The sequence below is a fragment of the Colletotrichum fructicola genome, assembly GCF_000319635.2.
Source record: "Colletotrichum fructicola Nara gc5 chromosome Unknown KSG_Nara_v1_contig01, whole genome shotgun sequence".
NCBI lineage: Eukaryota > Fungi > Ascomycota > Sordariomycetes > Glomerellales > Glomerellaceae > Colletotrichum > Colletotrichum fructicola.
The window spans coordinates 4,187,631-4,211,719 of record NW_027094051.1 but is presented as its reverse complement, the minus strand read 5'-3'; the positions used below and the strand labels follow the sequence as shown (position 1 = coordinate 4,211,719).

The following is a 24,089-nucleotide window of genomic DNA, read 5'->3' as shown; positions in this document are numbered from 1 at the left end:
CCCCAAGCCTGTCCAAGCAGACTCCTCCGCTCCTCCCACCCTGGACCCTGAACCTGGCCGATTACGAGCAGCGAGGTTGGCCCGACAAGTCTGGGTTAGTGCAGATTGCAGCTGCTTTTTCAGCACTCAGCACCCAGCACCACCCAGCACCACCCCCGGCGACCCTGACCCCTTCTCTTCCACCATCCAAACCATCCACCCACCCATCGTCCCAGAACAGATCCCCAGCCACCCTCCTCCCCCACCCGGCCTTTTTTTTGCCAATCTTCTGAACCCCCAGGATGAGCTTCACGGCTTGTCCCGGCTGCTGCTTATTGTGAAAAACAAAACAATAACATCGCCAGATTATCGCAATCAGCCTTGCAACAGCCCCTCGAACATCGTTGCGCCGACCTGAAGGACCCCGCGCATACATCTAGCAACCGTACAATTAATTATCCCGTCATTCAATCGCGCGCAAACCAATCCACGACAAATGCGCACCACGGGGTCCCAATCGCCGCTTCAACCATGATGCGTGGTGATCCACGTCGCCGGAGCCCGGAGAGCTCTAGGCGGCGAAGAAAGGACCGGCGTGATTCTCGCGAACAGCTTGCCTCCGCCGCCGACACCCCCTCCACTGTATCCAGCATGCCAGGCCCGTCTGCTCAACCACAGCAGTACCCTTATTCGCAGCAGCAGCAACAGCAGCAACAATACCAATACCAACCCCAGACATACTCTCCGTCGCAATACTCCCAATCCTACGCCGAACCCCAAAGATACCCCGATCATGAAAGCTACGCTCCGAGACCTGAGCGATACGAACAACAACAACAACAACAACAACATCATCATCATCAACAATACCAACAGCAACAATCGTACGGGAACCCCCAGAGATACCCAGAACCCGAGCGATATGCCCAAGCTGAGAGATATTCTGAACCCCCCCAACAATATGCCGAACGCGATCGATATGCCGGCTCCCAAGCATCAGCATCGGCATACACCGAGCCTGCGAGAACGCGCCCGCGCGGCGGCTCGAGTTCGTCCGCCTCGTCATCCACTTCGTCGTCCCTCCTCAACGTTTCGGCCAAGGCTCCAAGGTTCGGCGGTGTCTTTAGCACTTTTTGGAGGGCCCCCTCGGAGCAGCGTGAGCGACGGCGGAGGAAGAAGCAAAAGGCTCGCATCTTCTTTGCTACGAACTCGTCTTCGTCCTCGGTCAACTCCGACCTGGCCTACGGCCGCGGCTACATTGAACGCGACAAGAGCCAGGGTCCAACCCCCGCGGCTTCTGCTTATGCCAGTCCCGCCATGTATCGGAATGAGCCTGCGCCTACTGAGGTCCGTCAGCAACCACCACCGCCGCCTGAGCCGCGGCCCAAGACCGACGATGAAGAAATCCTCGAGATTGGCCGCCAGTTGCAGGACATCGCCAGGAGGCAGAATGAATCCGACAAGCGCGCCGCCGGCAAGTCCCGTGCGTCCCAGCTGGCTGGTGCCGCCGGTATAGCCGGTGCAGCTGCTGCCTTTGGTCACTTCCGCAATAACAAAGCGGGCGGCAAGAGTCAAGCGGGACCTTCGTCGAAAGTGCAGGAGTCTTCCTCTGACGACGACTGGGAATCCGCGTCCGAGGATGAATCGTCTACGGATAGTTCCGACAGCTCAGATGGCGGCGGCTTGGCTTACGGCTTTGACAAGCCGTCCAAGTCTGCTAGGATCTCGGCCGAGCCTCCTGAGCAGATTCAGCCGCCTGGACGGAAGAACACCGTCGTCGACCCGCGTCTCTTCGGCCCTTACAACTCTCTCCGCGGCGCCGTCAAGAGCCCCTGTGGCTTTGGCGAACAGGACGACCCTCGATCTGCAGGCTCGTTCCGCCGTCATCACGAGGAAACCGTCGCGCAAGTCCAGTCACCCAAGACCGAGAAGAAGCCAGTGCAGCAGCCGATGCAGCATGTGTATCCCGTGCCAACTTCGGACCCAGACAAGTTTGACTTTGACCGCGCTTCTGTGACCGCGTCTAGGCAAGACCTCCCACAACAGTCCCGACCCGCCCCTGTTCCCCTGCAGCAACCTAAGCCCATTGTCCCGGTCTCATCCAAGGTTTATGATGCGGACAGATATGTAGAGCCCCGGACTTTCAAGCGCCAGACGCCCACGGGCAGGAGCCCTGGTAGGATCCCCGTCGAGACAGCCATTGCCGGTGCTGGGGCCGCGGCCGCGGCCATTGGCGTGGCCATGGCTAACCGTAGGGACTCTGCCGATCACGTTCAACGTCACGACGAGCGCCGGAGTGAGGCCTGGGAGAGGCGAGACCACCCCCGCGAGTCTCGAGACAGCCGTCGACCAGACGAGCGGGTAGATCAGCCTGTCAAAATTGAAATGGATGACCGTGAACGCCGCGATCGCAGCGAACGCCGGTCATATAGGCATAGCCCCGTCGAGATCATCGACCAACGAGACAAGAACCGTACCGCCCGCGGCGATGCCCCTCCCGAGCCGACCAAGAAGCCGGAAGCACGTCCAGATGCCCGTCCAGATGCCCGTCCAGAGGTGTACCGGCTGCCGAAAGGTGACGAAATTCGAGTAGAGTATGACCCGGAGGAAGATCGACAGCGCCGAGAGAAACCCAAGGAGCCACGTAAAGATGAGCGTAAGCCGGAAGTCGTCGAAGAACGCCGGGATGCGAAGCGGGTAGAGAAGCAAACTGACTTACCCCGAGATCATCATGGGGTGGAGCAACCCGAGGTCCCCTTTACACAAGCCCCTATTGACCCTTTCCAGTTCCAGGTCGCTGACGACGCTTTCCAAACACCGAAATACGCGACGCCCAAGAACGCCACGCCCAAGAGGCCGCTGACTCCCCAGGTCGTGACTGTTGATCGCGAGCCTAATTTCGACGATTCGCCCCCGAGGAAGCCCGACTACTCGGATTCACGAATGAGCCGCAAGGATTCTTTCGAGCTCGAGCAAAGGTTGGAGCAGTACCAGCAAGGCTTCAGAGACCGCTCGAGAACGCCGGAACCCCGCCGTCGCAGAGACTCGTTCGAAGAGGACAAGCACGCCGCCAAGGCAATTTACGACGAGGTCAAGCATGCCACTGCGCCCGTCGCCGCGGCCGCTCTTGCTTCTGCAATTGCCGTAGAGGAACAGAGATCGCGAAAACATCGTAGTGAACATGTCACCGAGGATGGCTCGCGTACCAGCTCCCAGGCTGCCAGAGACGCCGTCCAGGAAGAGGCCGACAGGCATTACCGGGAGACCGTCCTTGCTCGCAAGATTGCCGAGGACGAAATTCGCTCTCGCAGCTCCTCGCCTCATGACGGGTCCGTTGTAGGCAAGTACGATGACGACAAGCGACCTGAAGTTGTCACCATCGTGACACCCCCGGAGATGGACCATCCTCACGACAAGAGCCCCTACGACGCGCCAAACGCGGATGTTCGTATCGACCACGTCATAATACCAGACGAGCTCGCCCGTTTCCGTCTACCGGAAGGCCAGCTTGGTCCTGGGTCCACGCATGTCTTCCGGTCTCGCGACCCCTCTTGTGAGCGCGAGCGGCCCCTATTGAATCTCGTCCTCCCTACACCTAATATCACCCCCCGCGCCACACCTGCCCCTGAGCAGCAGAAGGAGGCGAACCGTGAAGCGAGACAAGAGGAAAAGCCGAAGAAGAGCACACGTGAAGTGCCAAAGCCTAGATCCGTAGAGGTGACTGCAACTCCCGCGGATATCGCCCCTGAAGTCGTTCCTGAACCAAAACAAAAGGTTGTCGAGAGACCAACGACACCCACGGCCAAGTCGGTGACCTGGGGCGAGAACGAGACCAAGAGTTTTGAGATTGAGAGCCCGGAGCCTCCGAAGAGCGTGCCCTCATCCACTTCTCCCAAGAAGTCGAAGAAGCGCTTCGGTAAGAGCACCCCGTGGGGCGTGATCGCCGCAGCCATCGGCGGAGCGGGCGCTGCAGCGGCAGCTACCTCCGAGGTTCACGATCCTTTCGAGGAGAACAAGACGACGGAAGACAGGGAGAGACACAGCCCACCGCAGTCTCCCAAGTCCCGAGCCGTCGAGCCTTCCTCGGAGCCTGCCGTTTCCCCCATCCATCCCAAGGTCACCACCTCGTTTGAGGATGACTTGCCTCCTGCGCCAGGCCCGAAGCCGTCCAGTCCACAAACCTCTCAGATGCCCGGGGCGTTTGCGGATGATTTGGAGTTCGCGTCCGTCCTCGCTGCTGGCTTGCAAGACACTGGATTTGACCCCAACATTGTCATTGACAACCCTACCTACATGCGGCGTGATAGTCCGCCGGGCCAGAATGAGCCAATCTACCAGCAGCCTTACGTAGAGACGGTAAATGACCTGGGAATCTACGGTCCTGAGAATATCGGGCAGCCCACAGCCACCCGCGAGCCAGGCCACGTCATTAGCGAGGCTCAAGACACCCCTGTGGAGAAGGATCTGAAAAACGGCCATGCTGCTTTCGATACTCTCCCTAGAAAGTATCGTGATAAGGGCAAATCCAAGGAGACTGAAGCCTTGCATGAAGAGCCTGCTGGCGACGAATCTGAGCCTGGTAGGAAGCTCAGCAAGAAAGAGAAGCGCAAGCAGAAGGCCGCCAAGAGACAGAGCGTCGAGAGCGCGCCGGAGGAGACAACAAAGGCGGTAACACCGCTGGATCCTTTCTCACAAACGGCGCCCGAGCACGATTGGAACGACGACAGGTCTCAGAGCCCCTCAACCGTTGTATCAACCGTTGTGTCGGTCGGTCCCAAAGTTCGCGACCCTCTTGACGACCCCCTTTGGAATTCGCCGTCGTTTTCCCACCGGGATCGTCCTGTTGAAGAGCCAACATACGATTCCCGCCGTTATGTTGACGAGCCAACTTACCAGGCCCGCCGCTCTGATGAAGTGCCAACGTATGACTACCGCCGTTCTGCTGACGAGCCAACTTCTCGGCGCCAGTCTGAAGAGCGAAGATCCCCCCCGACCACCCGATCCATGGATGATTCTCCTTACGCTGGCACCTCTTTTGACGAACTGCCTTCCATCCAAGACACAAGATCCTTTGACGAGTCTTCTTCTCTCTACTCTCAGCCTTCTGAGGTGCCAAGCTCTTACGTACGCTCCCGCGATGAGCCATCTTCCCAGGCGCCGGCGTCATCTGAGACACCCAAAGCAGATGACGACGCCGCTGCACCGACGAAGTTGAGCAAGAAAGAAAAGAAGAAGAAACGGTCTTCCAGATCAGACATTGTTGTGGTACAGGAGGATGGGAAAGAGCCGCAGGAGATCATCGTTGAGGAGCCGCGCAGCTATCGCGAGGAGCTGCCCGAGCACAACGACACTGCTCCGACAGAACCTCGCGAGAAGGACGACGACCCGTTGGACTCGCCAGTGAAGAAGAAGAAAAAGTCCAAAAAGTCCAAGCAGAGCTCTGACGAGTGGACCGACGTCGAGAAGCAGATTGAGGACGTCTCTGCCGGCGGGAGAAGCTCGCCCACCAAGCCTGTGGACGACTGGGACGATCGTCCTGCCAAATCGCGGCGAGATCGATCTAGGATCGACGACCAAGACACAGGCTCTGTCGTGTCCGATTCGACACCGCGGCGCAGCAAGTCAGATCGCCGCTCCAACGGCAGCCGTTACGAAGAAGACGACGCCAAGTCTGTGGCATCGGACGGGTCCGGCCGTAAGAGACGTAGCCGCGACGACAAGAAGAGTGTCAAGGACGATGACAAAAAGAGCACCAAGGAAGAAGAGAAGCGCGGCAGCAGCGGGTTCTTTAGCCTGTTTAGACCGGGAAGCGGAAACAAGGACACATCTGGAAAGGAGGAGAAGTCTTTTTTAGATAATGCCGGCACCCTTGGCGCGGGTGCCGGCTTGGCGAGCGCCGTGGCAGCTTTGGGCTCCATGATGTCCCGCTCCAACGCCACCGAACCTCAACCGGAAGAGTCTGAACATTCTCTTTCTTTGGAAAGGACCGCCAGTGCTTCCTCAGACGTGGACATTCTCGACCCCGAAATCACACAGCGGACAATCAGGCCAGCCATCGACCCGCAATATGGCGACCTCCTTCCCCTCCCGCCTAGTCCTATGCCGCCGAGCACTCCTGGTTCTCCAACGGAAGAGCTCGACGACCTCCCTGCCCTGCCCGACAGCCGGCCAGAAACGCCCCCAGAGGAGCGGAGACGACAGCACGAGATGAAGACGCATGTCCGGCGCCGCAGCAACTTGGACACCCCGCACAAGAGCCCAAGCCAAACTGCGGTGCCCTTCAAGCTGCGGCTCGGACAAAGGTCCAGCCCATCATCTCCAGGTAATCTGGGACATGCAATCTCTCCCATGACTTCTCCGACGGCTCCAACGGCCCCGGAGAACGCCCTGTCCCGGCGTCCTTCCATCAGACCATTCTCGTGGGAGAGCAGCAAGGAAATTAAACCGCTCTACCTGCTCGAGCAGGCTCGCCAGGAGCACGCCGCTCAGTCTACGGAGCCACACGTAGACTTTCCGGGGCTGCCACCCAGCGAGCCCTCGTCCCGAGAGTCCCCTGCACCGCAGTTTGCTCTCCGCGAGAACGACGTGGAGTACTTCCGCCAGCTTCAGGCCTCACCTTTCGAGCCTGATGAGCTCCGTGTCAACACGGATGTGTTCCGCTCTCCGGGTGCACGAGACCAGTTCAGCTCGCAGGAGACAACGCCAAATGCCGAGCAAGCACTGCACCATACTCGTGCCATGTACCGCCCTGAGTCCCCTGCTCTACCTGTCGTTCCAGACCTAAACAGACAACTGGAGCTGTCAGGGCGTGACCTGGCTGCGCTACCTGTTGTCCCTGCCAGCCCAGCAAGTACGGTAACTGAGCATGAAGCTGCAGTGCCTGCTGAGCCGTCTTTGGAGCGCGCAATAGCAGATCTACCTCCTCTATTTGACGATCCAGAGTCTCAGCCTGGGTTGGCAGAGAAGCCCACAGGCCCTGTTTTCCTCCCTGAATCGCCCGCACTTCCCGGCATGCCTGATGCAGCCAGGCAACTGGAATCTTTCGAGTATGAGCCGATGGACCTGCCATCTCTTCCCGCTAGTCCTGTGACAGATCAGGCGCCTTCTTCTGTTATGCAGTTCCACGACGCGGAAGATTTCCCTGCTCTTTCCACAAGTCCATTGGCTGAGGACGCGTACGAAGCGCCGCATACTGTCCCCAAATTCCTCCCTGAATCTCCTGCTCTTCCGCCCGTCACAGAGACCCCTCGAATCGATCTCCCAGACCATTACTTTGAGGCTTTGCCTGTTTTACCTGCCAGCCCCAAGGTGGAGCCTCGAGCTTCGCCCAAGAGCGTCCGCTTTGCCCCCGAATCTCCTGCGCTTCCTATCATCCCAGACAACGCCGAAGGTTTTGGTCTCCCAGCACATTACCTCGATGAATTGCCTGCCCTCCCCAGCAGCCCTGTAGCAGAGTATCAGCCAATCGCAAAGGGCGTCAGCTTCGCACCCGAGTCGCCCGCACTTCCCTCGGTTGTAGATGCTGCACGGCTAGACATTCCCGAGTACGATCTTGCAGAGCTGCCCAGCCTTCCCGCCAGTCCGGTCCTGGAACACCGGGACCGCGATATTGGCCCTAAGTTTGCACCCGAGTCTCCAGCTCTGCCAGCGTCCCCAGACAAGTTTAGAGATGTCATCTTCCCGGTCGACTCAGTAGACCAGTTGCCTGCTCTGCCTGGCAGCCCTATGCTAGAGCACCATGAACCTGCTCCTACCATCAGCTACGCGCCGGAGTCTCCATCCCTTCCCACGTGGCCAGGCACAGGCTTCCGCTTGCTAGAGCAGCTCGAGACAGACCTGCCTGCTCTTCCTCTCAGCCCTGTTTTAGAGCAGCAGGACCCTCCAGCAACAATCACCTATGCTCCAGAGTCCCCTTCTCTCCCCACAATTCCAGAGACATTTAGGCATTTCGACACACCAGCTTACAATGTGGATGAGTTGCCTTCCCTTTCCGCCAGCCCTGTGGCAGAGCACGAGGCCGTCAGACATATCTATGCACCCGAATCCCCGGCTCTCCCCTCATTTCCTGGCGCGAACTTATACTCCCCAGAGCAGCAGCTAGAGGATTTGCCTTCTCTTCCCGGTAGCCCTCTGGCGGAGACTGAGGCCTCGCTGAAGAAGTTCGCCTATGCGTCTGAATCCCCTGGTCTTCCCTCAGTTCCTGACGCGAGTTTCTACTTTCCGGAGCAGCAGCTAGAGGAGTTGCCTTCTCTTCCTGGTAGCCCTGTGGCCGAGGACGTGTCGAAGAAATTCACGTTTGCACCTGAATCGCCCGCTCTTCCCGCGGTTTCAGGCGCAGGTTTTTACTTCCCTGAGCAGCAGTTAGGAGAGTTGCCTGCCCTCCCTGGAAGTCCTTCAATGGAGCCTTTTGTCACGGACCGTGAGGAGATCGCCCCTCCAAGGGTCGTCTACGCACCTGAATCGCCGGCTCTTCCCTTCGTCCCAGACACGGCTATCTACTTTCAGGAGCAGCAGCTGGACGATTTACCTTCCCTTCCCGGAAGCCCTGTAGCGGAGCCCCTTGTGATGGAGCGTGAGAAGCCTGCCCCTCCTAAGGTTGTTTTCGCACCTGAATCGCCTGCTCTCCCTTCAGTCCAAGATGTGGGTTTCCACTTCCCAGAGCAGTCTTTGGAGGAGCTACCTGCTCTACCCAGCAGTCCTACAACGGAGCCAATTGTAATGGATCGTGAAGGGACGAATGCCCCAAGGATCACCTTCGCCCCAGAATCCCCCGCCCTTCCCCCACAAGCCGACTTCTACTTTCCAAAGCAGCCCATGAAAGACCTACCTTCTCTGCCTCCTAGCCCTGTGGCAGAACCTGAGGATCATTCAAGAGGCCCTATTGCGCTCGAATCGCCCGCGCTTCCTCATCTCCCGCACGCATCTCACCAGCTGTATGCCTCTGATCACCAGCTAGAAGATTTGCCTGCTCTGCCGACCAGCCCTGAGACGTTACCGGCGGTCGGGACACATCCAGAGCCAGAGCCAGTTGATGTCACCTCCAAGGACAGAAGTTCGTATCTCCTGCACATGACGCCCCCGTCTATCGTCAAGAATCTAATGGAGCGTGACCTTCCAGACACACCGCCGAGCCCCACGCCCACCAGGTCTTTGGATAGATCCGAAGCGATGGCTAAAGTTGAAGAGGAGAGTCTCTCCGATGCGCATGACGTCGCTCTTGGCGCCGTTGCAGGCGGTGCGGCAGCCGGGCTTGCTACGACTATTCTCAGCCATGGCGACCAGGCCGAGGGCAAAAAGCAGTCTGACCCCGACACCCAAAGCTTGGAAAACTTTGGAATGTTCGAACCGGCAGGGCCACTTGCTGGAACGAAACTGTCCAAAAAGGCTAAAAAGAAGAGAAAGAGTAAGGCGCTGTCTATGGACGAGGACGCTGCCCCGACGGAGGCCGCCACTTCTACCAAGCCACCAGCCGAGAATGCCGCCTTGCCGTCGAATGATAATGCTCCTGTCAGCCCGATTGGCAAGGACCGACGGCACTCAATCGATGCTCCTCGCGAGATGCCAGCAGAAGAGTCCGCACCTCCTTCTGGTGAGGTTGGCACCGAGGCCCCAGCTGAAGCTCCCTCGACAGAGGCCATCCCGAGCGAAGCCGCTCCCCTTTCGGAAACGCGCGCTGCTGAGGTTCCCGCACGTGAAGAGGCGCTTTCAACGGAGGCTCCATCGGTTGTGGCCCCTCCCGATGAGGTCTCCATGCCCATATCCCCTTCATCTAAGCCACATGAAGAAGATCTCCCCTCATCGACTCACACCAACCTTGATCCGCCTGCCAGCAGCAATGTCTTGTCCAACGACAATACGCCTGTCTCAATCGCCCCAAGAGATGGTTTGCCCCCACCGGTCGAATCCATCCAGCGTAAGACTCCTTCAGATGACGTCGTCCGTGGGATCGAGAGCCTACTATCAAGCGCCAACGACAATGTGCGCGGTGAAGACACTCCTGGGGAAACTCAGCCTGAGATGTCCACTGTTGAGAGCAAGGCGCCCGTTGATGCTGAGGCCTTGGAGACTGCCCCTGTTCAGCCTTCTACAGCAGACGTTCCCGCCGAAAAGAAGCTGTCCAAGAAAGACAAGAAGAAACTCAAAAAGGCTCAGGCTCGGGCGTTGGAGCTTGAACATTCTGCGAAGCCTGACGAGGAACGCGACCAGATCGAGTCTGCCACGGAACCAGTGCCAGATCAATTGCCAGAGGACAACTGCACATCCTCCCTTGCCGACGACACGCTTCCCGCGCCTGAGACTGAAGCACATGACTCTATGGTTGAGGTGGAAGCTGCTGTGGCAGACGCTGATACTGGTGGTCCAGCCCTTGAGACTGAGCAAGCATCCCAGCTGCCTGAGCCACAAGCCGCGACTTGGCTTCCCAAAACCGAAACCACCGTTCCCGCTTCTGTGCCACAGACCGACGAACCGGCTCTCTTGCCCGGCACAGACGGTTCATCCTCAGCGCCGACTTCCGGCGAGAGCAAGGACGCCAATGAAGCCGAGCAGCCTGTTGCGCCTTCAGTCACCGAGCCTTCATCTCCCGAGACACAGAAGAGTAAGAAAAAGAAGAAGAAGGCAAAGAAGGCACTCGATCTGGATGGTGAAGTCAAGTCAACGTCTGAGGCCAGTGAAACCAACCCCGTTGCCTCCGAGCCAGTGACGCCATTCCCGGAGCAGGAAGTGTCGGCCAAGCTGGATGAGAGCCCCTCCACATTCGAGTCCACAGCACCAATTGCCCCGTTGCCCGACGCGGAGTCTCAACTTCAGCACATTCCTATCTTGGAACAAGATGACAACCAGTTGGCGCGGGGAGATGATGTGGCAGACTCGTCGGCTCCAATTGAAGAGGACGTGGAGAAGACAGCCAGCATCGACGAGCGTACATTGGAGTCTAAGCCTACCGTTCAAGCGGAAGAGAAGCCTGCCACTCTCGAGAACACTTTGTCTGGTCATAGCGAGGACGTTCCCACATTTCAAGACGCGCCTGCTGATGGTCAGCCTTCCTTGGGGCCACAAGTTTCAATTTCTGGCTTGGAAGAGAAGTCGGTCAGCTTGGACGACGATTCGGCTCCACCAAAAAGGGCCCCCGGTGAAGACGAGGCAAAGCTCGGCAACACGGAGGACGACTTGCCACTGCTGCCGACTCTGCCTTCTGACGATGTCCAGCCTGCGCAGGAACCAACGAGTGCCGTCCGTGAGATCGCAGAGCCGGCAGAGACATCGCCCACCCCCCCTCTCAGGGACCAGAACCTATCTTTGGCGGCTGAGAATGAACACGTTGAGGCCAAACCTGTCTTTGAACAGGAAACTCCTGTTGCAGACGTCCATGCGGACCTTGCCGAGAACCCTGAATTGCCTTCATCAGAATCACGTGGATTGGATCTGGAGGCTACGCCCACCAGCCCCATGGAAGCTACTTCAGACAATGTCTACTCCGGCACACTCGAGGACAGGTTCCCCAAAGGATCGCAGCCCACAACCAGCGAGGCAGAGACCGCTAAAGTTCCCGCGGCGGAATCTGGCCCCAAAGAGGATCCCCTCTCTACTTCTGAGCCTATTGACAATGTCCCTTCCACGACCCATAGCGCAGCTGAGCTTCCCGAGCTTTCCGAGCCTGGGCCAGCGAGCACGCAAATGCCGTCCGCCGAATCTGCTCAGCCTGAGCAATCGGAAAAGAAGAAGAAGAAAAAGAAGAAGAAGAGCAAGGGACCCTCCCTATCCCAGCTGGACGACATCCTGTCTATGGAAAACACACCTGTTCAGACCCCAACGACGGAGACACCTCCTGTCGTTCCTCAAGCTGCTGAGACTCCGTTAACAGAGACTCCAGCTGTTGAGACTCCTTTAGTCGATAATCCTGTAGTCGAGACTCCAATCGTTGAGACTCCTACCGGTGAGACTATCGTTGAGACCCCAGCTGTCGAGACTCGTGACCTCGAGGCTCCTGTAGTTGATAACTCTGTAGTCGAGACTCCAATCGTTGAGACTCCTAGGGGTGACACTGCTGTTGCTTTCGACGAAGTAGACACGGCTTCCCAGGTTACTCCAGCCCCTGCTGAGGACCCTCCTGTTGAACCCCCTGCTTCCAACACTCCATTTGGTGAGACTACAGTCGTTGAGACTCCTGTGATCGAGAACCCCGTAGTTGAGACTCCTATTGTTGAGACTCCTACAGGCGAGACTACTGTTGAGACTCCGGCTGTCGTCGACAACGCTCCTGTCGAGATTCCTGCTGATATCGAATTCTCCACCGAGGAGACCAACCTTGTTGTTGAGACTCCAGCTGCCGTCGAGACTCAAATCATTGAGACTCCGGCTGCTGTTGAGACTCCGGCCATGGCTGGTGCGCCCGAGGAAAAGGCGCCAGATTTCACAGAAGAGCCAGCCCCGGATACGGTCTCTTCGATCGAGAAGGGATCCGACGAAGCTCAGGGCAATGACCTGGATGCTGCAAAAGAGCATCTGGCCGTCACCACAGAGACTCAAGAGCTACCAAGCAGCACGTTGACAGAGTCAGTCGGCCAGGCTGACAATGTATCTCTCCTGTCAGAAGAGCCTTCACCATCTCGCAAGAACGAGGTCTCAGAATCCGACGCTACTACTATTATCCCTCAAGATGAGTCCATGGAGCCTGCAGCCATTCCCGAGCAAGCCACCATGGCCGAAGAGACGGCGACAAAGGAACCAGACGAACCGGAGACGGCTATTCGCGAATCTCAAGAGCCTACAAACGCCGAAAGCAACGATGAGACTTTTGCAACGCCGCCGCAACGCCCCATCACCATTGAAACCGAGGATGACGCGCCTGGAAGCCTTTCGCAAGAGCCCACCCTTCTCGACAGCCAAATCGACGCGGTCGATACTAAGCCGCAAGAGCCGTTCATTGAGAAGGAGCAACCCCGCGATGTTGAGACGCCAGTCGAACCCGACTCGCCAGTTGAGTCCAAGAAGAGCAAAAAAAAGAAGAAGAAGGCAGCGGCAGCAGCAGCGGCAGCCGCCGCGGCTGCAGCCCTGCAAGCAGCCATTGAGGACACTTCTGGAGACCAGAAGGACCAGAAGGAGGCAAAGGACGAGACGATCACGGACAAGGGCACGAGCATCACACAAGACAAGACGGGAGACACGGAATCACCGCCGCCTGAGCTCCCGACAAGCGGAGAATTCGCTACGGACGTCAAGATTTCAGAGGAGGCGGACGCAGGGCCAGCTGTTACCAAAAAGGGAAAGAAAAAGAAGAAGGGCAAGAAGTCATCAACCTTGGACCCGGAGCCTGAGAACAGCCCGTCCACAAGTATCCCCGAAAGCACGGCAGATGTAGCGAATACAATGGACAAGTCCGCTTATGTTTCCTCTCCGCCGAGAGAGCCTGTCAGTGACGAAGCTCGTTTCCCGCCAGCAGAAAGCTCGACCGAGGCCGAACCTGCTGCAATTATGGGCGAGCAAAGACGAAAATCCGTGACGTGGGCACCTGAACTGGGATCCGCCGCGAACAATTCCGATCTTCCTCTTCAGGAAGCCGGCCACGGCTCGGAATGGCAACCTGAGGCGGCGACGGCCCCGCCCCCAGCCACCGGAGAGCTACAAACGACGGAGCCAAGCGAACCTGAGGATCGATCGGAGGCAGAGAGCCCGCCTCGGGCAATTGGTGAGGAGATGCAGGGTTCGGACACGATGGCTGTCGACGAGACAAGCGAAGGTGTGGCGCAGAAGGATCTCGACCCAGAAAGCCAAGCTCAAAGGCACCCTGCAAGCGAGACCACCCAGGCGCTGCCCCAACAGCACGAGCACGAACACGCGCACGAACACGCGCACGACATTGCTGCTGCTGACCCCATCGACTACTTCCCGTCATCCTCTGGGCTGCACGCAACAACGCGGGGAGCCACGAGGAGCGACGCTTCAATTCCCACCGCCCAGCAGGCTTACTTCCCCTCCGCCCACAGAATGCTGCCCGCAACTGGCTCGTCCAGCAGTGGTGCGGCCAACCGGAAGGGCGGTGAGACACTGGAGGGTGATGAGCAAGCGGAGCAGGTGGCAAGCAGCGAGGCTGATGCAACATCGGACGCCGAACATGCTGAACAGGCGGGCCGTTCTGGTGCCATTGGCAAACCATCTGCGACAGCAGACGCCCAAACGGGAGAGGTTGGCACCAGCGACCCCGGCCTGCATGCCATTGTGGAGCCGGACAGTGGGCCAGGGCACGACAAATCACTGGTCGACACGCAAAACGGGCGGATGACGGATGCAGAACCCGTGGGACCGGCCCTCACCGACTCGGCCCTGGAGGCTGGTGGCCCACAAAACACCCCGGTCCAACCCTTGGCCAACCAAGACTCTAACCCGAAGATCCCCCAACCTTTGCCCTCCCACGCCGCCTCCAGCAGCACCTCGCCTTTGGACGAGGTACCCAGTCCCCGTCCCCGTCCCCGTCACACTCCCAGCAGTCCCAGTTTGTTGGAGCGTGCCAAAAATTCTGACGCGGGGATTATCGATCCCGCCGCCGCCGCCGCCGCTGCGTCAGCCGAGTCTCGCCCGGAAGACTTCAATCTCAACGACTCTCCCTACATTGGGGATTCCAGAGAACACAAGGCCGAGGAAGAGCAGCACCCCGTTCCCCGCGCCACCGATGCTGCACTTCCGGGTCAAACTGCCGCCCCGGAATCACTTGGTGAATTCATCGCCTCGGAGCCGCAAGTAGACTCATTGTCGGAGACCGTTCCAGGCCCTGAACCCACAGGGATTGTGAATGCTGGGAGCACCACCCAGAGCCCCGACGAGACTGAGACACAGCCCGTGGAGGGAGCTGACGTCTGGTCCGAGCCCGCAACCCCAAGCAACATGTCCAAAAAGGACAAGAAGAAGGCCAAGAAGGCAAAGGCCGCCGCCGCCGGAGAGCCGGACGATGTTGAAGACACCCAAGCACTGGATGTGGATGACAGCCCCTCAGCTGCTGAACCCGGTGCCTCGGCACCGATTGAGTCATCGGCGCAGCCGGAGCCGGCTTCCATCCCGGACGCTGCCAACGCTCCCGGCGCAGAGGACATTGCGCTGTGGGCTGGTGATGACGGATGGGCGATCCAACCTAACAGCAAGAAAAGCAAAAAGGACAAGAAGAAGAAGCGCGCCGCAGCTCAGGCAGCTGACGATGCTGACGCGGTTGTAGCGCAGCCCGAAGAGTCTTCCTCAAAGCCCGAAGAAATTGTTGCTGAGCAAGCGCCCCCGTCCCCACCAGCACAGGAGGATGAGAGATCTCCAAGTCTGGAAGATGCAGTAAATGAGCACCAGACTACCGCTGAGACTTCCGACGTTCCCCTTGAGACCTCTGAGGCTGTTGTCGAAGGCGTGCCCGAAGATGTTCCCGGCGTGTCCCGTGTTCCTGATGCCCCGCATGATACAAGCGCTGGGGACGAGCAACCGCAAGCACCTCAAGAAGCTGATGATGCTGGTTTCGAAGTACCAACAAAGAAGAGCAAAAAGAACAAGAAGAAGAAGCAGCAGCAGCAGAGCTCTGGTGGCGAAGAAGCCCAAGGCAGTCTCCAGGACCCAACACGGCAGGACCACCAGCCTGGACATGGGGAAAGCACATCCACTCCCGCGCCTGCCCCACCTGTCGACACCTTGTCCGCCGACGCAGAACATCTCCAACTCTCCAGGGACCCCCAACCCCTTGACGATACCTTGCCCGAGGATTCATCAAAGGCCTCGACCCAGGAAGACACCCTCATTCTCGACCGCCCAGAAGACGCACCAAACCCAGCGTCCGTCTCTCAACCGCCGCCGGATGTTGAGGCTGAAGTTCCTCAGGAAGCACAAACAATGCCTTCGGATAGCATTGCCGACACCACTGTTCTGGCAGAAGATGAGTTCCCCGTCGTGACCAAGAAGTCGAAGAAGGACAAAAAGAAGAAGAAGAAGGGCCCCGAGACCCCAGATGAGCCGACTGTGACGCCGGCGACGGAGCCAGTCGTCGAACAAACAAGCCCGCCGCAGCAGACTCCAGCGCCAGAGTCACAACCCGCCCCGGCTGAAGTTCCCGCCGTCGACGAGCCTGCCTTTGAGCAAGTCGACTCGTCTGAACAAGCTCGGGTGGTCGAGCCTGATGCACCATCCTTCAGCACGCCTATGCCCGCGGAAGAAGCCCGTCCGTTGGAGGAGGAGGAACCCGTCTCCCCAAAGAAGTCAAAAAAGGACAAGAAGAAAAAAAAGAAGGGTGCTTCCGCTGACATCCTCGCGGAGCAACCCCTGCCTACGGAGACGGAGACCCCCCCTGCCCCCGAAGCCGCCCTTATTGGACAACCCGAACAGATGGTGATGCCAGAGACTGAAAGTACTCCCCAGCCAACAGATGTCTTCACTGAAGACGCGACTACTACGACTGACGAACCCCAACCCCTGCAAGAGGAGGTAGCGCGCGAGCAACCCATGGACACCGCGCCTGATGACGAATCAGTCAGACAAGAGAGCTCTATTCATGACGCCATTGTTGATGAGGCCACCCCAGCTGTGATTGCTGAGCCTTCACAGCACGAAGGTCCCATGGATCTGGATGTTGCTGCAACGGAAGAGCTGTCCAAGGCAGATGTTCCCCCCGTCGCCGAGACCGCCCTAGCGGACACTGTTCTTGATCCCACGCAGACAGCCGAGGCGCCGCAGCCGGTCACCGTCAACGCAGAGGATGAGTTCCCTATCCCGGAGAAGAAGTCGAAGAAGGATAAGAAGAAGGGCAAGAAGGCCCAGGAGGCTCAGGTGGAGCCAGCACTTGAGGCTGAGCCTCCGGTTGAGCAGTCTCTTCGGGAGGAAACAGTGGCCGCCGAGCCCGAGCCTGCGAGTGCCGCTGTGGAGCCAGCCGAAGAGATTCCAATTTTGGAGGAGGAGAAGACGCCGGTTCAGGCACCCGAAATCATTGAGACAAGCCAGCCAGTGGTTGCCGAGGATGAGTTCCCGCTGCCAGACAAGAAGGCCAAGAAGTCGAAAAAGAAGAAGGGACAGGCTCTTGAGATGATCAAGCCGCAACCCTCACTCGAGGCTGCTGCCGAGTCTGCCGTCAACCCTGTCACTGAGCGCTCTCTTGACATTCCTTCGGACAATGTTCCCTCGGCGGAAGACATCTCCCAGGAGCCACCAACGGACACGCCGGCTGACCTCAATGATGTCCAAGAGCCTGCCACCGAGGCCCAAGATGTTCTGCTTCCTGACGCGGACACGCTCATGGAAGACGTTGCCCTCGAGGCAGATAAGGCGCGCAGTGACGAGGCAGACACATTTGATATCATAGATGATGAGCCCTCTTCGCCCAAGCTTTCCAAGAAGGACAAGAAGAAAAAGAAGAAGGCCAAGCTGCAGGATGATTCAAATGTTCTTTCTGATGCTACGCCGACAGTGGAGGTTCCCGAGGAACCTCTTCCCAGCGTCCAAGAGGCGGCACAGGCTGACATTACTGCTCCTCCACTCGAGTCCACGCAGCCGCCTCAGGAGACATCTGCTGATCTTATCGAGTCCACACTGCCGTCTGAGGAGGTCCCCGCTGATCCTGCTTCTAACGCGACAGGCCTCACAGCTCCCGCGACATTACCAGCCGAGGACTCCATGGATGTGATGCCTTCGCAATCGGCCGAGGCGGATGTCGTCCACACCCAGGAGTCCACGGCTCCCCAGCCTGAACAAGAGATTCCCTTGACGCCCAAGAAGTCAAAGAAGGACAAGAAAAAGAAGAAGAAGGGCTTGTCCATGGACGATGCCGCTGTTGAACAAGAAACCTCGAGGTCGCTGCCTGTTGCCGACGGCGCATCCGACGATCTCCCCGCAGCAGCAAACTTGCCAGCGGCTGAAGCGCCTACCAATAACCCTGCTGAGGCTTCTATCCCGGCTCCCATCGAGCCTGTCGTTGAGAAAGCCGAGTTTCAGGATGAAATGGACATCGATGTAAAACCACCCACAACTGTCGAGCAGGCACCGCCTACGTCAACGTCGGACGCTCCCGTCGTCGTAACGGAAACTCTGCCCGAGCCGGCCCAGCCGGTGGAAGAGATCGTTCCGGTTGCCCCGATTACTGTAGACCAACCGACAACGACATCAGAGCCAAAGCTTGAAAGCGTCAATGACGTGCCCTCTGCCAGTCTGGAGGATGCCATACGGACCAAGGAAGCCGCCGTCGCCCTACTAGAAGATGAGTGGCCCGAGACATTGCCTGCCAAGAAGTCAAAGAAGGACAAGAAGAAGAAAAAGTCTCAGGCGCAAAACGACCTGATGGCGTCTGAGGCTGCCACCCCTGCGGGACCGGCGGTGGAAGAGTTTAAGGAAGAAGAGCCGGCCGTCTCCACTATAGAGGAGGCCAAGATCCCCGACATCGCCGCACCCGATGTTTTCCCAGATGAGAGAAACCTCTCCGAACCCCTTAACGTCGATGCCAACATGGGCCTGGTTCGCGAGATGGAACGTCCCCATTCTCCCGCAGACAAGATCCTGGGAAAGCAGGAGAAAACGCCGGCAGAAGAGAAACAGCAAGATGCCGCGGCTGACGCTGCATCTTTCGACCCTCTGGCAGCTTGGACAAACGAGTGGTCGAGTGCTCCGACAAAGAAGAGCAAAAAAGACAAGAAAAAGAAAAAGCGGCAGAATCAAGTACTTGAAGATGCCGAAGTTGCCACTCCCCAGGAGGACGATATCACGTCATTCAAGCCAGAGAGCGAGCCGTCCACCGCTGCCGATTCTTTCAATAACCCCCCTACAATCGCCGAACCCTCGGATGCCATCTCCAACCCCCCTTCACCGGCGCGGGCCCGGACACCAGCTCTTGCGGAGCAATCCATTCTTTCAGTCAGGTCTCGATCTCCTGACCTCAAGGAGCACTCGGTTCTTTCGAGAAGGTCTGAATCGCCTGATCTTGCAGAGCGCTCGCTTCTTTCTGGGCGGTCCCGAACCCCTAATTATGCCGAGCAGTCAGTTCTTTCTGGACAGTCTCAATCTCCTAATTATACGGAGGGCTCACCTCGGTCAAGAAGGACCCGGTCTCCTGGTTATACGGAGGGGTCACCTCGTTCGAGAAGGACCCGGTCTCCTGGTTATACAGAGGGCTCACCTCGTTCAAGAAGGTCTCGGTCTCCGGGATATACGGACGGTTCATTCCTTACCAGGCGATCTCGATCTCCCAACTATACTGAGGGCTCACCTCGTTCAAGAAGATCTCGTTCTCCTGGTTATACGGACGGCTCATTTCTTACCAGACGGTCTCGATCCCCTACCTATGGGGATCGGTCGCTTCTTTCTGGACGGTCTCGGTCTCGCAACTACACAGAACGCTCACTTCTTTCAAGAAGGTCTCGATCGCCCAATTATACAGAGGGCTCATTTCTCACTAGGCGGTCTCGATCTCCTAACTACACGGAGCACTCGCTTCTTTCTCGACGGTCTCGACGGTCTCGACGATCTCGATCCCCTAATTACACGGAGCATTCCAATCTCTCTGGACGATCTCGATCTCCCAACTATGCGGAGCGCTCGATGCTTTCAATACGGTCTCGATCTCCTGATTTTGCGGAACGCTCAATACTCTCCGAGCGACCGACCGAGAGTGTTGCGCAGGAAGACGACGAACGGGAGAGCAGACATGACAACAGCAAACCCCAAAGCCCCGCAGCGAAAGACCGAGCCCACTCAAGTGCAAGTCATCGACAAGACGTCAATGTCGACGCCGATGGTTCGCGTCCCGCCTCGCCGACGGCAGCCTTGGACACTTCGAGAAGTATGGACCTCCCAGAAGCCACACGATCTTCTCTGGACGTGGTCGACCTCGGCGCATGGGACGTTCCAGTGACCAAGAAGTCCAAAAAGGGAAAGAAGGGCAAGAAACAGTCGATTCCGGTTGACGTAGAATCTCCACAAAACAGCGACCCGACGCCTGCGCCAAACGCCGACCAGAGCCTTGCGCCAGAGGGTGCCGAGAACGTGGGATACTTTGACAAGGAACCCCTCGAGGAGAACAGGAGTGCGTCCGCGCCGCCTCCTCCCGAGACAGCAAGTACTCTGCTGACCCCAGCGGACACCCCTCGGCCAGGCGATGCTACAACGCCTTCTCCCAAATCATCCACGTCCGCGGATGTTGACTTGACGCCGGCGCAAGACACAAGCAGAGTCGTGCACGAAGTGCCCTACGAACAGCCCGACAAGCGGAAGAAACTGGAGACCAGGGAGCAGTCCAACACACTGTTGCCGGAACCAATCTTCAGCTCCCGCGATATCGCAGCTGTGGACCTTGAGGACCACGGCAGCCAGGAAAACAACGCTGCCGAGCAAGTTGGCACGATTGCAGATGTTTCGTTGCTTCCGACATCCGCGCCGGACGCCCCTGAACACCAAGGCCCTTCGGAGCCAAACGTAGACAGGGACGTTCCTGAAGATCATGCTACATCAGCGCCGGACGCCTCTGAACACCAAGGCCACCCGGAACCAAATGTAGACAAGCAGGTTCCTGAACACCCTTCAGGGACTCCATCTGCTCTCGATATTGCCGCTTCATACCTCGAGCACAAGACTGATCACGACCCTAATGAGATTAACCGGGCCGCGACCCCCGAAAAGCAACACCAAGATACCGGCTCATCGAAACTTGGTGTCGCGGCTGGCGCGGCGGCGATTGCGGCGGCAGCAGCAACCCTCGCCAAGTCTAGCAGCGCCAAGAAGAAGGGAAAGAAGTCCAAATACGCAGACAAACGCAGCTCGCAGGAGGACGACTTGTTTGACGATCCATCACTGTGGGAAGGCGCCGACAAGAAGCACGTTAGTGAGGCTGCAAACGCAGAGGTTGAGAAGTTCTGGGGCGGTGAAGAGCCGCAGAGTGCGTCTGCTCAAGAGGCGCCAGCCGAGCCGGACACTACGAAGGATGAGGAGCATTACAAAAGACAACACACGGCGATGGAGGAGGATGATGTTTTTGCTCCAGACACGAAGCAAAGAGATGGCCCCCCCATTCAACGGAACCCAGTCGAATCTGGCGAATTGCCGTCACCGAAGGAGAAGGAGGAATATTCAAAAGGGATGCCTAGTCTGACAGCGCCTCTGAAGGAAAAGGCCCTGGACGACAATGTCGAAAGCCCTGTACTGGGGCGAGAGGAAAAGCCTGAAGAGATCCCATCGGCTACTGAAAGGGACACTCGCCAATCGCTGGATCCAGAGCCAAGCACGATGACCAGTGATCTGGACGAGGCCGTTGATCGCGGCTTCGAGGCCGAGTCTCGCCGCGATCTTTTCAGCGTCCTCTCATCCCGAAGCCCCGAGCCATTCTACGAGACAGGAGGTTTCCGAAGCCCGGTCCCAAGCATCCTGCCACCAGTCCAGGAGGAGGCTCACGAAGAAGCTGAACCTCAGCCCAGATCTCTCCCCAAAACATCATCTCGGAGGGCACTACGCACACCAGAGCCCCATCGTGACAGCGCGCTGAGCTCAGGCTCGTCTCACCCTTTCCGCAAGAGTGGTCTTGACAGCCAAGTCGAGCGAGACAGCGGTGTCATGCGCGACTGGCAAGAGACAAGTTCGCAAGGGCGCGAGGCTCAGCGCACGCCCGAGCTGTCCAGTCACCGTGAGAGAAGGAGATCTCGTGAAGCAGAGAGGGCAAAATCACCATCGGTCAGAGACCTTATCCGACGATCGCCTTTCGCTGAGGACGAGACTCGCGACTATCCAATGTCCAAGACGCCTGTTCTGCGCGACCCTGGCAGTCAGCAACTCGATACCCCAACTCCGGAGCCGCACAAGATGCGGCGCATCAGCCCAGAGCTGGAGAGGAAGCGATCCAAGTACCAAGACCTGGCCTCTGCGGCGCTGGCCGGGGCTGCGATCAGCAGCACGTCGTCACCGCGCAGCACGCCCCCGCCCGGCAATCGCAGCGTCTCGGAGCGTGTTGCACGGCTGCAATCGCCAGCGCCGGTCGAGCCCCCTGTAGCGCGCAGATCCATATCCAATAGCAGCCTCTCGCGGCACAGGCGGGCCATGGGCTCACAAACACCGGAGCCACTCAAGTTCCGGCCTGAAAGCCCAGGCATCATCTCTCGCCCAGCCACTGCCACCCCGCCTCTCCGCCGCCGGACAGACAGGCGCATGAGCGGAGACCTGCGATCTCTCAGCCAACGAAGTCAGCAAGACCTCACCCAGGACCCGACCAGCTCGTCAAACACCCCCGTCGCCAACGAGGGTCGTGTCCGGACCAAGGACATGGCCGACGTCTTTGTAAGTTCATCCCATCTTTGACATTTCCTTTCCCGCACAAGCCATCCCTGCGTTTGTTTTATTCTCGTGTCTTGCCTCCCCGACCGTCTGGTTCAAATTGAGTTTTGGCCTGTGCAGCCTTGCTCAATCCTCACCGACTTTCCACTGACCCGGCCTCTGTAGGATGGCTTTGGCGAGGGCCGCATCGGCTCCCCCCGCTCGCCCACTAGACCACACAGCATGCGTCGCCGTCAGAGCATGCAAGTCCTCGAGCTCGAGTCTCGCGTCGAACAGCTCCTGGCCGAGAACCGCATGCTCGCCGATGCTCGAACCACCGCGGACACCACCACCACCAGCAATCGCGCTTCAGCTTCAGGCATCCTAGCCGAACGCGACGCCGAGATCGACGTCCTCAAGCAGTCGCTCGAGTTCCTACAAAAAGAGGTCGCTCGCTTGACAGAGGTCAACGAGGGCCTCAACAGCGCCAATGCCCAGCTTGCTGCCCAACACAACGAACGCTACCGTTCATTGGAGACGCAGCATGCAGACACGTCGCGACAGCTGGACGAGGTTCGCAACGAACACGGCCGCTTCCAAGAGTCGCTGTCGCAAAAGGATGCCGAAATCAGCAAGCTGCGCTCCGAGCTCGACGCTGCCAAGGACAAGATCCGCCAGATGCAGCGCCAGATTCTGGCCGCCAAGGGCGCCGACGCCGACTTTTTGAACGTCAAGGACGTCGACCATTTCGACCACCGATGCCAGCAGCTGTGCTCCCACGTTCAGCAATGGGTCCTCCGGTTTTCCAAGTTTTCCGACATGCGCGCTTGTCGGTTGACGAATGAAATCAATGATGAGAAGGTCATTGACCGACTCGACAACGCCATCCTCGATGGCACTGATGTGGATGCCTATCTCGCCGACCGCGTGCGACGCAGAGACGTATTCATGTCCATGACGATGAACATGATTTGGGAGTTTGTGTTCACCCGTTACCTCTTTGGCATGGACCGCGAACAACGACAGAAGCTCAAGTCGTTGGAGAAGCTCCTCACCGAGGTCGGCCCTCCCCAGGCCGTCCGACAGTGGCGTGCCGTCACCCTGACGCTGCTCTCCAAGCGCCCGAGCTTCAAGCACCAGCGCGACCTCGACACCGAGGCCGTGGTCCAGGCCATCTTCCAGACGCTGTCCAAGGTCCTCCCTCCCCCGTCCAACCTGGAGGACCAGATCCAATCACAGCTGCGCCGCGTGATGAGAGAGGCCGTCGACCTCTCCATCGAGATGCGCACCCAGCGAGCCGAGTACATGATGCTCCCGCCGCTGCAGCCCGAATACGATGCTGACGGCGAGCTCGCCGAGACGGTCACGTTCAACGCCGCCCTCATGAATGAGCGCAGCGGCGACAAGTCCCTCAACAACGAGTCTCTCGAAGGCCAACACGCCGTCGTCCGCATCGTCCTGTTCCCTCTCGTCGTCAAGAAGGGAGACGACGCTGGCAACAACGATGACGAGATCGTTGTGTGTCCCGCCCAGGTGCTGGTGGCTCGGCCCAAGGGCAAGTCTGTCCGCCTGTTCACGCCCGGCAGCGAGGTTGGCGGGTCGGTGATTGGCGGCAACGCGGCAGCGACACACAGCGAACTCAGCATGGGCACTTTCCTGCCCGAACAAGCGTCGAACGTGCGATCCAACTAAACATAAGGGGGAGAGTGTGTGTGTAATTATGGGAAATGGTCGAAAGGCCCAAGGAATAGAAGGAAACGGGTTGGTACATTATCACAAAGAAAACGAAGCTTACGACACCTGAGGCTTCATGGGATGATTTGGAGAAGGGGGGGGACAAAAGGTGGTTGCACAACGATACCTCTTGGGTT

General features: G+C 58.4%; 1 protein-coding gene across 1 annotated transcript; it reads left to right on the top strand.

The window, feature by feature from the left end:
- Positions 1–630: 630 nt before the first annotated feature.
- Positions 631–23,910, top strand: srfbp1 (Serum response factor-binding protein 1; the record flags this gene model as incomplete). Its single annotated transcript, XM_066150786.1, has 6 exons — positions 631–863; positions 918–2,715; positions 2,767–9,031; positions 9,098–18,959; positions 19,380–22,242; positions 22,405–23,910. 6 exons carry the CDS (start codon positions 631–633, stop codon positions 23,908–23,910), a joined length of 22,527 nt encoding a protein of 7,508 aa, XP_066009611.1.
- Positions 23,911–24,089: the final 179 nt, after the last annotated feature.